Below are 14646 nucleotides of genomic sequence, written 5' to 3' on the forward strand. Positions count from 1 at the left end.
AAGTCCCATATTAAAAAAACACACATTTAAACTTGAAAATACAGGGATTATTAAGGTTGGATTAGACCAGGATTGAGAGGTTTTAACTTCAGACTATTGTACACTGTTTTAGCTTAGACATTTGCATAAAAAACAGTAGGAAGTACCTTGAAATGAATAAAAAAGGACGTTGGAAACAAATTCAAAAGGGGTCTTAGTCCCTTGACCCTTCTGTGGGTATGGATCCCTTATACTCAAACATTTCTCATTCTCCAGGACGATGATGCTATGCATACAACACGCTAGGTTTATCATTGTTAAACCTCTGATGAATGTTAATAGCTCGAGCACACCTTTCCTATTTTTCAGGATTGACATTAATCGCCTGTTATAACCCTTGATTTTACTATTTATGAAATGCTTGTCCGTAGGTCGAGACATTAAAAAGATACCATGTTTTGTGTGTTCGATCACTGAAGTTCAAAGTTGAGGTTAAAGGTCAAGGCCACTGTTTTTTAGCCGCAAGGACACGCCGATCACATTTATTTAATAGGAATGTACTCTGTTAATACAATACGTTTATTTTCATTCCATTACTGTTCTACATATGAAAAAATAACTTCAAATATAAATGAAATGTAGGGTACGAAATTACTATATGAAGGTTACGAAATGACTATCCAAAGGGTACGAAATTACCATATATCGGAGGGAACGAAATGACTAGTTCCCCTCCTGCTTTGGTGTCAAATGACCTGAAATACATAAAGTGACATTTAACCTAAAAACAAAACCTTCAGATTAATGAAAGGGGTCATCCCTAACAACGATCTGGCATAAAATAACTATGCATTACTGCAGTTTAAAAAATGTCAGAAAATCTCGAAAGGTCTAAAAAGCTCAGCAGGCCCCAATTTCTCGAAACTTCTCAAGACTCTTACAACAGAATTATTTTAGTTTCTCTATAATTTGCATAATATTTCTTTCTTTAATAGTTTGTATACTTTAGATAGAAATTGTCTATGTGATAATCACACTAAACCATTTTTCGTTCATTAAAATTCAATTCAACATTGTTTTTTGACTATTTGAAATTAGTAACTTAAGCCAGTTGAGCTTAATAAGTTTCGAAAAAAATGGGACCAGGAGTTCATTCCTATCAAATGATGTGGCGTCGATAGCTCCTTGTAAGAGCGGCCGCTGCGTGCATGGAAGGTTCCGAGTTCAATCATCCACCGCTCATACCGAACGACGTTAAAATTTGTGCCAGTACTGATGTAGCTCCAATGCCTGTGTATCTATATAAATTAAATAATTCGTGAAAAAAACGCCATTTCGCAGATTATACTTCCCTGTATGTAATCGTTTAAGATCCCGCATAGTTGCTGCGCGGCAAATCAATAGCGACCTTGACAAAATTCATAGCTGGGCTGAACAATGCCTTGTATCATTTAATCCTGCGAAGACAAAGTTACTTCTCTTTACACGAAAGTCAAATTGGCATTTGCAGCCTCCTTTGTTCACGAATAATAGCTTAATGGAAAACGGCACGTCGCACAAGCAACTCGGTGTCACCTTTTCTACATATAGGAATTGTTCATGTCACGATCATATTCAATTAAAAAAATACAATGCGTTGCAACAAAACTAACCTTATGTGATCATTTAAATACATTCTTAAACGAAAATCACTCGAATTTTGCATGCAACATTTATATGACCTACACTGGAATATGTCGATGTTGTTTGGGATGACATAACGCCTCGCCTATTTCTAAGCCTATAAAAAACTAAAGTCTACAGTACTAGTTTCTGCTCCTACACGCGCCTAATATTTTAGATTTACTTGCGTTATAATAATGCCAAAATGGGCCAAAATTTCAACTTGAAAGAATTTTGTAGAACGCTGCAACGCTGCAAACAATTTTACCATTTCTTTTTCACTTGCCCACTCGTTCACATTAATAGAAGATATTTCTTCGACCAATTTCCTACATTTAAAAATTTGTCTCTCCAACAGCTTCTCTTCGGTAAAACAAATGGTCAATATGGTCAATTTGATCAGACACTATTTTGTCACGTGCAGCAAGTGCTGCATTCGTCAAACCAAACGTTTATAAACATACCTAAACATAACACTTATCTAACTTCATACATCAACAAGGCCATTTCGATCTGTTTTCCTTCAGCTTCATTTCTATATCGGTATTTCAACTCTTTTATCATGTCTCTTTCATTACTATAAGTTTAATATATTCATTCATCAACATATATTCCACGATATTACTTTGGAATCATGCATACAAGCGACCAATTACACCACAAAAAGCACGGCGGCTTTAATGGTTTGACAGAAGCGAGACATTGAATAAGATAAGTGTAATATATTATTTCTAAATTACTTGTGTTTTGTCAAAATAGGTTCATATGAAATTTTGTAAATATTAAATATGAGGAAATAAATTTTTTTTTTTAAAAAAAGGTCATTTTATAGCTAAATACACATGTACTTACAAAAATAACTATTTATTTATTTATTATTATTTTTTTATTGTCCGAAGTCAGTATTTAATTGGTCATGGAATGATTTTAATTCACCATTACAGACGAAGGACTGAGTCAAATTCCTGTGAATAAAGCCATATTTTTTGGCAATTTATAATATTGATTTTCGACCTTGGATCACCGTTGTAGCGGTGACAGGTGAATATTCCGGGGTTCTCGTTGCCGTGCGCGTCGCATTGGCCCAACCCTGACACGGATACCGACCTCAATGAATGACTGACGACTTTAGTAAATTAAACACTTACTGACTTAGTCCAAAAAATGCAGTCGGTACAAAGCGTACATAAATTCATATGCTATATATACATATATATAAATAATCATTTAGTGGCATACCTGAAGCATTTAGAACTGAACGCCCACCGGTACACTTGAGTAAGGTGACATCATTGAAAGGGTTTCTTTATTTGGTTTGAGTATGTTATTTGGGTGAAAGCGCACGGCGTTTCACTGCCATATGATTGTTTTGAAGAATACAGAAACCATTTATAGACATTCATGCAGTCAAATTACGAACGACTTTCAAGAACCAGTGAACAGGTACGTGCATATACAGCATTCACACCCATAATCTTCAACTTTTGTTCATGATTTCGTCTTTTTAAGAACATTCATATTTCGTGGAAATGTAAATTCATTCATACGCATGGGTATACTGGAATTGACAGTGAAAACAAATATCATGGACTCGCTTGAATTGTCCAAGGCTCGTCTATTCCTCCTTTCAGTAACACCGAAGCCAAACCAAGGGCAAAAACAAAACAAAAAGCGTTGGTTAAGTTATATTGCTTTCATTTCAAACGTTTTATAACTATTATGTTATGCTCATGCATTTTGATAATCTTACTTAAGGTAAAAACAAATCACTTGCAAGCTGGTCGTTGTATGTAAGTAATTGTTGTCTGCCTAGCGCCCTACAAACCTGTTGCCTGCACTATTAAAATGGCTGCCTCCATGAGAAGGTTGTTTGCGCAGAAAAGCAACTGCTTAGGTGTAAGTATTGGATATGTCTTCAAACGGGTTTGATTGATGTATCTCTTAATAGATGTACGTTTCATTTTAACCTTGCATGTGTATTATTAAAATGGTAATATACACTGAAACAATAATTTGTTGTTTCGGACAATGAATGAATTTCGGATACATTGGAATACCCAAGGCGACTTGAAATGTAGTTCCATGGCATTATGAGATTAAGCAGATTTCGTAACAAAGGTGTTTTAAGTAATATTTTAAAGTTTTGTTTAGTCTGCACCTCTGAACCTTTTCACATATGTATCTACAGCCCTAGTCCAAATAATTGTACGTTGACGGATTTTTTTTAGATTTTTGATATGGCAAATCCTTCACGCACAAATTGTTTAGTATCAAAAGTGGGTAGTTGTTCCGATCAGGATTCCGGGTTAAAGCATATTGGGTCTATAAAATATCATAAAAACAAGAAATATTACCAGATAATGTTATTTTATATTAGTTCCGTACACACAAAAAAAATATCCAACTTATAATTATGAGTTTGACGGCTTTTCTTCTTTTCATTCTGTCAAAACATAACGATTATACATGAAGGGCACCTGCATGGCTTTTGGGCACAGTTTTAAATCGCTCGGAACACTTCGGCCATGGCCGAGTTGTTACGATTGTATAACAAGGTCTATCTCGTAGCTTTGTCGGAGGAGGCCGAGTTATTACGATTGTATCGAGTTGTTCCCCTTCGCATAATTGTTGTCTGTGTCAGTCAACTTTCGTTTTATTGGTAAGGTAAACAACTTGTTTTAATGCATTAAATGCTTGTTTAGTGCAAAATAACATTTCACGTACATGGTAAAATATGAATATAACTCTTTATGATCAATTTCAACCATAAAATACTTCACTTAAAACAATTTCAATATTTTTAAAACACCCCCGTTTAGACGTTAGGGATTGGAAGAATCCCATATAACACGTCTATTATTTTAGACTATCTACAGCCCCAAATCCACCTCTCAGGGACTGCCAGAGGTTTATAAGCACATCTTTGCTATCACTGTCGATATCTTCTTAACAATTGTAGAATTATGTTTGATAATATTGATTTATTTCAGCTGAAAAGCCTGTTAGATGATCTGTCATCAACCCCGGCCTACAACTATGTTCCTGTGTTGTTCAACACAAATTCAAGTAAACACTATGATCTCAAGTGGAGGGTGAAGAGGAGAGAGAAAACAGCTTATGTGAGAATGAATTTTAGGGAATATTTTTGTTTATACAGTGTTACAGGTTTATACAGGTGCATACAACAAAATATATAAGATCAAGTTAATGTCCAATTAATTTATTAGACTTGCTAATTCAAGTAGACTTTGTTTATCATGATCATATCAAATATTTGTTTTCGAAATCTGTATGATGATTCACTTAGAAACTGTTTTTTTTACAAAAATAAGTTCTTTGATAAGATGTCAATAACAATTTTTTATGGTTCAAGAATCTATAGTTATAAATCATTAATGATAAAAAATGACATCCATTTGTTTTTAGTTTTGATGCAATAACAATTTTTTACGGTTCAAGAATCTATAGTTTTAAATCATTAATGATAAAAAAATGACATCCTTTTGTTTTTAGTTTTGATGCAGTGATATAACTTCATATAAGGTTGTGACTTTATTTTACAATCAATTTTTATCCAAATTTTTTTGAAGGGATGTCACTGACAACCTGATGGGTTAGGGAGGAGTGTCCCCTCCATTTTGTTAGCATTTGGTCTAGCTTACCTGGATTAGGTTGTGTGATGGGTTTCTGTCTGTCCGTTGTCAACATTTACCTTAAGTCAACATTTTCTAAACCAATGTAGTGCAAAAAGTGGTTCCATGCAGATCTGCGGTTGCCTTGGAATCCAAAAGGATAAACAAAAAATCTTTTTTTCTCAGAAATGGCTGGCCAGATTTCAAAATTAATTCACAGTTTACTTTTGTCAGACAAAAATAATGAAAATCCAGCTTTTTGACTGGGTTCTGCAATAACCCAAGGAGTTTATGTTTACTTTGTTACTTGAAATTGGTATGGGGATGAATGATGTCAGGATATAATTATCTAGCAACAACAAAGCTGTAATTAAGTGATAATTAGTGATGTTACCGCTTATGAAAATTTTGGTCTTCAAAGAAGATATTTTAGAAAATATCAACATTTGTAAAAGGGTTCCAGCTTTTGGTATCTTAGTTCTGATACTCCTAATGATTTGCAACACTTTATTTTGTGTGTTTTACATTAACATGAGCGAGTACCTTTAACGGAACTTGGTGTGTTGTTAAAGACCTTGCGGAGATTCTATCTGTCATTTGAAGACAAAAATTGTCAAAGATTGCTTTAATGTTACATTCACAGAAACAAGTGAGTTGATAGAGAGCTGTAAAGGGATTAGGGCTATTCCATTTTAACATATAACCACCAGGGGGAATGCACTTTTTAATTATGCCAACCCCTACTGAAGCAAATTTATCTGTTTGGGGTCCAAATTAGCGAAAAAAAGACACCCTAATATTATTTAAATAATTGCCTTCGCTCCATGGGTTAAATGTTTTACTGGAATAGCCCTTAGGTACGTACTCTTTTTTTGTTAATGCTAAGGGAATTAAAACCTTTTTTCTCTTCTTTTGGTCAATAGTAATGACTGTAACTGTTTATTGTATCTTGTCTTGCAAACTTAAAATCTATCATATTTTATTTTTTTAAAAACTTTTCAGTACCCAAAAGACAGAGATCAACGAATGAAACTGCAGGAAAAAATCGCAAATAACCACAACATACAGTCGTATCAGTCCCAGAGATCGCCACAGTTTCAGATCACTCTGCAAGAGTCAAGTATTAAATGCTATAAGCATTTTCCTTGATATCCTTTTAAGCCAGTTTTTGCATCAGAATAGCTCCAAATCCAAACCATTTCTAAATAGTTCTGTTGAAACATTATTTATTTTACAATGAGTGTAAAGAACATTTTATTTACTTTTACTAAGTGACTCTCGTTTGCAAGATGTCTGGATAGTTTGAATCACTATTTCATGGTTTTGAATCAGAATTAAATTATCAAGACAAGAAACTATGCAGTTTAAAAATGAAGCAACAGGCTATACCACAAAAAGGATAATTTTCACTCTCTCACGTCATAGATTGTCAAATAGTGACTTTTGGGAAAAGATGTTTTCCTGGCCTGAACACATGTAATACAATTTGTTCAAAATTGTTAAATTTAAGGTACTCAAAACACCAGGCAGAAATTATTCATTAATTTGAAAACACATTTGAGAACACATATTTCTGCTGAAATGGACCATGGTTGGATTTTTTTTTTAACTTTTTGAGTCTTTAAAGTTTACAGCATAGATTTCTTATGTATTATTAACTTGTATAATTTCAGGAATGGTTTTTGACAGATTTGTTCCAATAGAATATGTGGATAATTCCATAATGACAAATGTGGAGGTAATAAGTTTGTCACTTTTCTACATCGGAATACCTTACGAGCCGCATCGTGCAATTTTGGGCTTTCAGACACACATGTACAATGTACTTTTGCTGTTTGTTTTTTTTTAGTTCAATGACATTTCAGTTTTTTAGCAATTACAATTAAACCATAAAAAAATGATGTGCCAATGAAATCCTTTTAAAGAAAGAACTTAGGAAGAAATTAAGGCTAACAGAAAATAGATTATTTTGGGTGTATTAATTATAATTTCACTTGTCTGAAGGCCTAAAATTGTGTGATGGGGCCCATATATTTGTTATCCCCTGTCAGAGGGATAAAGATTTGGCGTATTTCGTCCACCTATTTGTCCTGTGTTCAAGTGTCTTGGTCCATTTGTTACTACTGGTCAGAAATGAATAAAACTTAACTGTGTGATGTGTATAACCATAGTGTGGCAGTGTATGCAAAATGTCATTTTGGATCAAGTCAGTCGCACAAAAGGAATTATCCTTTAATTAATGAAAAAAGCTAAAATTTGTCTGGTGTGAGCCATTCTTTTGTAACATCTGAGCAGAAATGAGTGAAACTTAATTCACACGTGCATGACTACTGTGCTCTGTTGCATGCCTACTATTAAACTGACCCCTAATTTTCGAAACTTCATAAGTCCATTATAACAAAATTAAGGCAATCTGACCATTTTTGTTTTTCTATAAATTGTGTAACATTAACTTTTTGGGGTTTTACGACTTTATATTGGAAATATCGTTATGGATATCACAATACACCATTTTTAATTAATTAAAATCATATTTATGTATGTATGTATTTTGGCTTATTGAAATAAGCTTATAAAGCAAGTGAAGCTTTAAAAGGTTTCAAGAAATTGGAGCAAGGAGGGGGAGAGCAAAACAAGAATTGTTACAATGTAACTAATGAAAAGATAAAAAAAAAAAATTCAGTCAGTCTGGAGCCATCTCTTTGTAACTTTGAACAGAAATTCATGCCTTATGTCAAGTGTGTATAAACATAGTGTGCTGGTGGTTCAGCAACATAAAGAGTTCTTGCCCTTTAACTAGTGAAAAAGCTAATGATTGGCGGTTCGGAGCCAAGACTACCGTATGTTACTAACTGACAGGAATTAATAAAACTTATGCCATGTGCTTATAACTTAAGTGTGGTGATGCATGTGCAGGATTTGTAAAGATCGCACCACAAGAGTTATTGCCCTTAAATTATTTAAAAATAGTCCTTCAGGAAGCATTTCTTTTTATTTCATAATGGCATTGAATTACATTTTAACATAATATAAAATAAAAAAAAACAGATTTAAGAGTTCTTATACTTTTAACATGTACTTATATTCCATGGTCAGTTATAACCATTACTCATGTAAAACTTATAATTCAATGTTAAATTCTTAACTATTCTAGTGGCTTATGTTTGAAAACTGAACTTTGTGATAATCTTCTCCCGTTTGAATTACTCTTTATGGATTAGTATTCATAATTCAGTACATCTTCAAAGGGCAAGTGGTGATAATTCATTCTTAAATCTGATGTGTTTAATTTAACTTTCCGTTAAAGCTGCACTCTCACAGATTGAACGTTTTGATAACTTTCTTATTTTTTGTCTTGGAATGAGCCAATTTTTGTGAAAATCCATGGAAACGAGTAATATAAGACTGCTGACAAAAAATTAGATCGCGGATTTTTATATTTATCTTAAAAAATTGATGTTTTATGCATTTTTCTTAAACAGTTAGTAACGGTTTAAGCTATAAAACATTAATCTTCGAACAGAAATATGAAAATCTGCCATCTTATCTTTTGTCAGCAGTCTTATATCAAAGGATTGCAGATATTTACCCAAAAAATTGCTCATTCCAAGACAAAAAATTAAAAAATTGTCAAAATGGGATATCTGTGAGAGTGCAGCTTTAAATTTCAATAATGATAAAAGGTTTGGTTCTTCAACAATGCTCTATCCGTCCGAATGGATATCAGCTGTCAAACTTTGCTTGTTAAGATTGATTTTTTGCTGGACATTGGGATTATTTTTTTTTATTTAAAATCTTGAATTGTATATAAATGGCTTTGATTTTTTCAAACCATTTCAATAGGAGCCTAAGCCTGATGTTAACTTTCAAGTATTTATTGCTCTGTAAGCCAAATGGCTACACTTCTGATCTGCAGTACCGTATTATAGCAAGATTATAGACAACTGTTTAAGCTCTGCTTCTTTTATTTCAAAATATCAGCACATCATCAAATATTTCATGTTAGAAAGTTAACAACGATGTTGTTTATCACATTGATAACCAAAACAATGTATTGAAAAATTTGCCCATAGTCAGTGACCCTAACATAAATCTCCATTTCTGTTGAGAATTAAAAAAGTCCCTGTGGCCGATTGTTCAGAACTAACAATTTTTGATATACCTGTTTTGGCTGAAAGTGTTTTATCTTGATATAGGAGCATGTTACAAAATAATTTGCTAAGTAATCTTAAAGTGACACTCTTATTCCAAATCAGTACATACACATGTATAAAAAAACATAAATTTTGAGTGATACACCTTTAAGTATTTACTAAATAATGCATTTATGGGAAATATTAATTACTGATAACAAGATTATAACTGTGTATTTAATAGCTGAACACGCAAAAATATTTAATGATTGGTGAGTGCTTAAAGATTTACTTTGATCTGCTATAGTCTCAAAAGGTAGAAATACCATGTTTTCTGCACCTTTCTTTCAAATTAAACTCGATATCCTCCATTTATAAGAACCATATTTTTCAACATTTATTCATCCTTTTTGGTATATCAAAACAATTGTATTAATTATGGTACATCTTATTTGGGAGTAAGAGTGCATCTTTAACAAAGATGCTATTCACAACGTTGATATCTTTAACAAAGCTCTGATCACTCCCCCCACTATATTCTAAAGCCTTGTTTGTATTTTTCATTCAGAAAGTGTACACAAGAGTAAGCAACACCAAAGTGAAGGTGAATCAGATGAGAGCTAAAAGGCAGATTAAAAAGTATGAACCAAACTTCAACATGAAAACCATCGGGGACGAACTCGTGGAGATATACATAGAAGCTCACAATCTCCTGCCAAAGTACGCTTGTCATTCTATTATTAAAATTAAAAATTTCATCACTCTAATTCACACTGGTTACCAATGTAGAAAGTAAAATCAGCCATGTCATGATTTTTTTTAACCTATCAAAATTTATCATCTTTACAAATCAGAGTTGGACATGTAGTTAACAACAGCGATATTATGACATGTAATTTTGCCCCTGTCCATCTGTGCGTCCGTTCATGATTCCATCCGTAAGTATAATGCAAACTTGTGTCCCTCAAAACTCAAAAACTAGTCAAGATACCTTGGTTGAAGGATATTGAGGTAATGACGCCCCGCACCTTGGGTTTCATTTCCTGCTGCACTTAGTAAAACCAAAGTAATGGCCTTTGAATTAGCAATATTTGACATTTCTGGACTTGTGTCTTTCAAACTCCAAAACGGTTTCACCGTGCTGCACATAGTGCAGAGTTTTGGTCCTTGCATTGGCAGGAATTGGCTTTTTGGACTCGTAGAACTTGTGTCGCTTAAAACTTCAAAATAATTGTCGGTTAAAACTTCAAAATTATTAGTCATACACTAATGATATCTTTTATTTGAGGTTATCAAGTTGTTGAACTCACAATTTTGATGCACATTTATGGAGAATGGACAAAATAATGACAAACACGGCATATGGGAGCATCTGTGTCCTATGGACTCATTTTTAGTTTATGACTGGACTGATTTTGAAGACAAAAGTCGAGTGATTGTCATAGTCTTAGTGTCCTGTCCTGCCAGCTTAGGCAAAAGCATTTACGATGTGATGGTGATCAAAATCATTTGATGGTACATTTGTATTCAAATATTTTTAATTTTCTTTGACCTGAAATATCTTTTAATGTTTATCTCTTAAAAGAATGTTATTTAATGGAACTTTAATAAAATATTGCATAAATACATGTAAAAAAACACAGGAAGTTTTATAGCTGAAATCCAACTATATTCGTATTAGGTGAAAGAGATATTCTCTGCTCTTCAGGGGAGATCACTGTGTAGGAGATTGATATAATTGTTGAGTTATGATCCTTTACTGACTAAAGCTATGCTTAATAATACTTTACGTGTGCATTTGAAGATATATTGGAGAAAGAAATGATATTTTGTATAAACTGTATTAAACAGAGTTTTATTTATTTATTGGTACAGATACAGAGCCAATATGCAGCGGTTTACCGATTTGGTGACTACACATTGTTTGGAGGTTAGAATCTTATAGGATTTAGTGCAAGGAGGACATAATTTGATATGCCTTATTCCCTATATTTTGTATTGTCTTATTTGTATATGAAATTGAATTTTAAGCTTATCTTGTTTCTTTTTGGAGGATCAGGGATTTGTCATGGGCTTTATGTTGTTAATATGACAACTGCAGTGGTCGAAATTAGAACAAGTCCCGCACTGGTAAAATGTCTTTTGGACTTGCTCAAATTCTGAATTTTATATAGGAGGGCTTGTTTAAAAATTTGATGCCAAGCAATAGGATTAGAATTCGGGCATGTTCATCCAAAAGTCTAATTTCGATGACTGCTACTGTTGTTTTCTTGTTGGGATGTTACTCAAGAATGACTTCATGTACAAATATTCATTCACATTTAACCTCTTGCATATGAACCATTTGTCAAGCAGAAATGGGTATTTACATACTATGGTTTTACTTTGTCATTATTGCCTGATGTAAAATCTAAAAAAAATTAAATTCCGGGGGATTTTTATCTCCCGCCGGGAGACCGGGGGATGGATTGAAATGCCGGGGGATTTTTCCCCCCACCGGGGGATATGGCATGTATGGTATTTGACTGTTCACATGTTATATCATGTCAGTGGTCAGTGGCCATGGGACGGGTTCATTAAGTGTCTAAAGTTATCTTCTCTTGTCTTAGTTGAAAAAATGACTTTTTCTCAGATAAATTATGAAAAGTCTGATATCGTTGTAATAAAAAAATCTAAATAGGGTTTTATTGAAACAAAAAATCCGATAAGGGTATTGTTCGTAACAAAATAATATGAATATTGTATTATATTTCTAATGAAAAAACTAACAATTAAGGCCATGATGGCCTTTAAAATGAAAACCCCCCCAGAAGAACCTCGTTGGTTCGAACTTAAAGGGACCGGTGAAAATACCTCGAGCTTAGGAAAATTTGAGCCAAGTGGTAATGCTTACATTCGGTATTAAGATTTTGGTCTTTTACATCCTATTTGAGTCAACAAGGAATTAGAGCCAAGCGAGTTCGAGCCAACGGCGTTCGACTGTATAGCATTCTTCAAGGGACATTTTCGATTCCAAAAGATTTTAAGTTCGACTTATTTTAAAAAGCAACTGTTTTATGGGCCCAATTGAAGAAGGCTGTTCAGCTATACCACTCAGTTTCTTTTTAGTTTAATTTTTTTTGTAAATTCTTGTAGAAAATGTCACACTTGACTGCCTTGAGAACAATCCGATGGCAATATAATGAAGCGTTGGAGCGCCCCAAGGTGGTAAACGTGTCTTGCCAACCTGGCTATGTGGAGGGCAATTACATCGCTCAGGTCACGCTCAGAATGCACTCAAAACAGGTTAGTCCATTTATATTCGAACATGAAAGGTTTATTTCTCTCGTGCAAACAAGAACTTTTATTATCCGATCATGATGAAAGTTGGTGACAGTGTTTGTAAGCATAATATTTTTTATGGTGAATTTTGATTTGGAACATTGAATCAGTTTTTCAATTTACATGTACTACAAAGATTTTCTCCATTTACAAGTTCATATCATAATTGGTTTGATAATGGTGTGTGTGCCAAACAGGTGACTCATCCAGTTTCACGGAACTCCAGTTAGATTTTTCAATCACACTTTATGGAACAAGTTCTGGTTGCTTTCCAGACCTTTGCCAATAACACTTCATGGAGAAATTTCTGTTTGCTTTCTAGACCTTTGCCAATAACACTTTATGGAGAAATTTCTGGTTGCTTTCCAGACCTTTACCAATAACACTTCATGGAGAAATTTCTGGTTGCTTTCCAGACCTTTGCCAATAACACTTTATGGAGAAATTTCTGTTTGCTTTCTAGAAACTTGCCAATAACACTTTATGGAGAAATTTCTGTTTGCTTTCTAGAAACTTGCCAATAACACTTGATGGAGAAATTTCTGTTTGCTTTCTAGACCCTTGCCAATAACACTTGATGGAGAAATTTCTGTTTGCTTTCTAGACCCTTGCCAATAACACTTCATGGATAAATTTCTGTTTGCTTTCTAGACCTTTGCCAATAACACTTTATGGAGAAATTTCTGGTTGCTTTCCAGACCTTTGCCAATAATACTTTATGGAGAAATTTCTGTTTGCTTTCTAGACCCTTGCCAATAACACTTGATGGAGAAATTTCTGTTTGCTTTCTAGACCCTTGCCAATAACACTTCATGGAGAAATTTCTGTTTGCTTTCTAGACCTTTGCCAATAACACTTTATGGAGAAATTTCTGGTTGCTTTCCAGACCTTTGCCAATAACACTTTATGGAGAAATTTCTGTTTGCTTTCTAGAAACTTGCCAATAACACTTTATGGAGAAATTTCTGTTTGTTTTCTAGAAACTTGCCAATAACAATTGATGGAGAAATTTCTGTTTGCTTTCTAGACCCTTGCCAATAACACTTCATGGATAAATTTCTGTTTGCTTTCTAGACCTTTGCCAATAACACTTTATGGAGAAATTTCTGTTTGCTTTCCAGACCCTTGCCATTTATGACCAATTTGGAAGGATTATGTATGGTAACGAAAACCATCCCACGAACGTTCTAGAGTTCATTGTGTTCGAGAAAAACATTTCTGACCTGTACGGTCGATGGAAGGTTCACGATAAGGTCGTGCCTAAATGGCTGACTCTTAAACAGGAATTACATAATAGTAAGAGGATTACAGATGATGAGGCCAGGGCATTTGAAGATATTATGGAAGAAGAGGCACAAAAACAGAAAGAAGAAGAAAAGGCGAAAAAAAAGGCAGAAAAAAAGGCAGAAAAAGAGGCGGAAAAAATAAGAAACTTAAAGAAAATGAGAACAGTTTAAAGTTTGATGATTAAATGCTTCATGCTTATAGCATCAAACGTTGTGATGAATTGTCTTTAAATGTTTGTCAACTTCAGAAATGAGCATTTAAGGCATTTTGAATATAGAAAATATGGTATAATACATTCAAATTGTCGACTAATTCTGTTATTAAACAATAAAACAAGCCTTTTTCTGTTTTATCTTTCAAAGTTTTGCTATCATGTTTCTTTTATTACCAAAAATAATTACATGAATGTTATAAGCATTAACAATCATATTAGAAATTATAGCTCTGACTTAAAACAATTGATTTAAATGTTTCATCCTTAACAAAAATCAACATGCAAGTGTTCTCAGAAGAAAGGGTCGTCTTAGATGAAAACGTCAGTGGGAACTATTTTTGCCAATTTTGTTTTTGATGAACACAATAAAATAAATGAGAAAAATTCTGACTTTATTTAGTGTATATGTGCATAAGGT

The 14646-nt window shown here is 33.6% G+C and overlaps 1 protein-coding gene across 1 annotated transcript; it reads left to right on the forward strand.

Annotated features, from left to right (window-relative positions):
• The first annotated feature begins 3464 nt into the window (after positions 1 to 3464).
• On the forward strand, positions 3465 to 14618 carry LOC128233803 (39S ribosomal protein L45, mitochondrial-like). The gene is made up of 8 exons (XM_052947657.1): positions 3465 to 3537; positions 4632 to 4760; positions 6276 to 6393; positions 6947 to 7011; positions 9975 to 10126; positions 11282 to 11336; positions 12542 to 12691; positions 13849 to 14618. Exons 1-8 carry the CDS (start codon positions 3487 to 3489, stop codon positions 14182 to 14184), a joined length of 1056 nt encoding a protein of 351 aa, XP_052803617.1. The 5' UTR covers positions 3465 to 3486; the 3' UTR covers positions 14185 to 14618.
• Positions 14619 to 14646: the final 28 nt, after the last annotated feature.

This window comes from Mya arenaria, chromosome 5 (genome assembly GCF_026914265.1).
Source record: "Mya arenaria isolate MELC-2E11 chromosome 5, ASM2691426v1".
Lineage (NCBI taxonomy): Eukaryota > Metazoa > Mollusca > Bivalvia > Myida > Myidae > Mya > Mya arenaria.

Bases quoted from the DNA above. Each gene is read 5' to 3' on its own strand.
- LOC128233803 (XM_052947657.1), top strand. From the start codon at position 3,487: ATGGCTGCCTCCATGAGAAGGTTGTTTGCGCAGAAAAGCAACTGCTTA. The intron at 10,127-11,281 runs GTACGCTTGTCA...TTATTGGTACAG, and splicing joins GCTCACAATCTCCTGCCAAA to ATACAGAGCCAATATGCAGC. The intron at 11,337-12,541 runs GTTAGAATCTTA...AAATTCTTGTAG, and splicing joins TGACTACACATTGTTTGGAG to AAAATGTCACACTTGACTGC.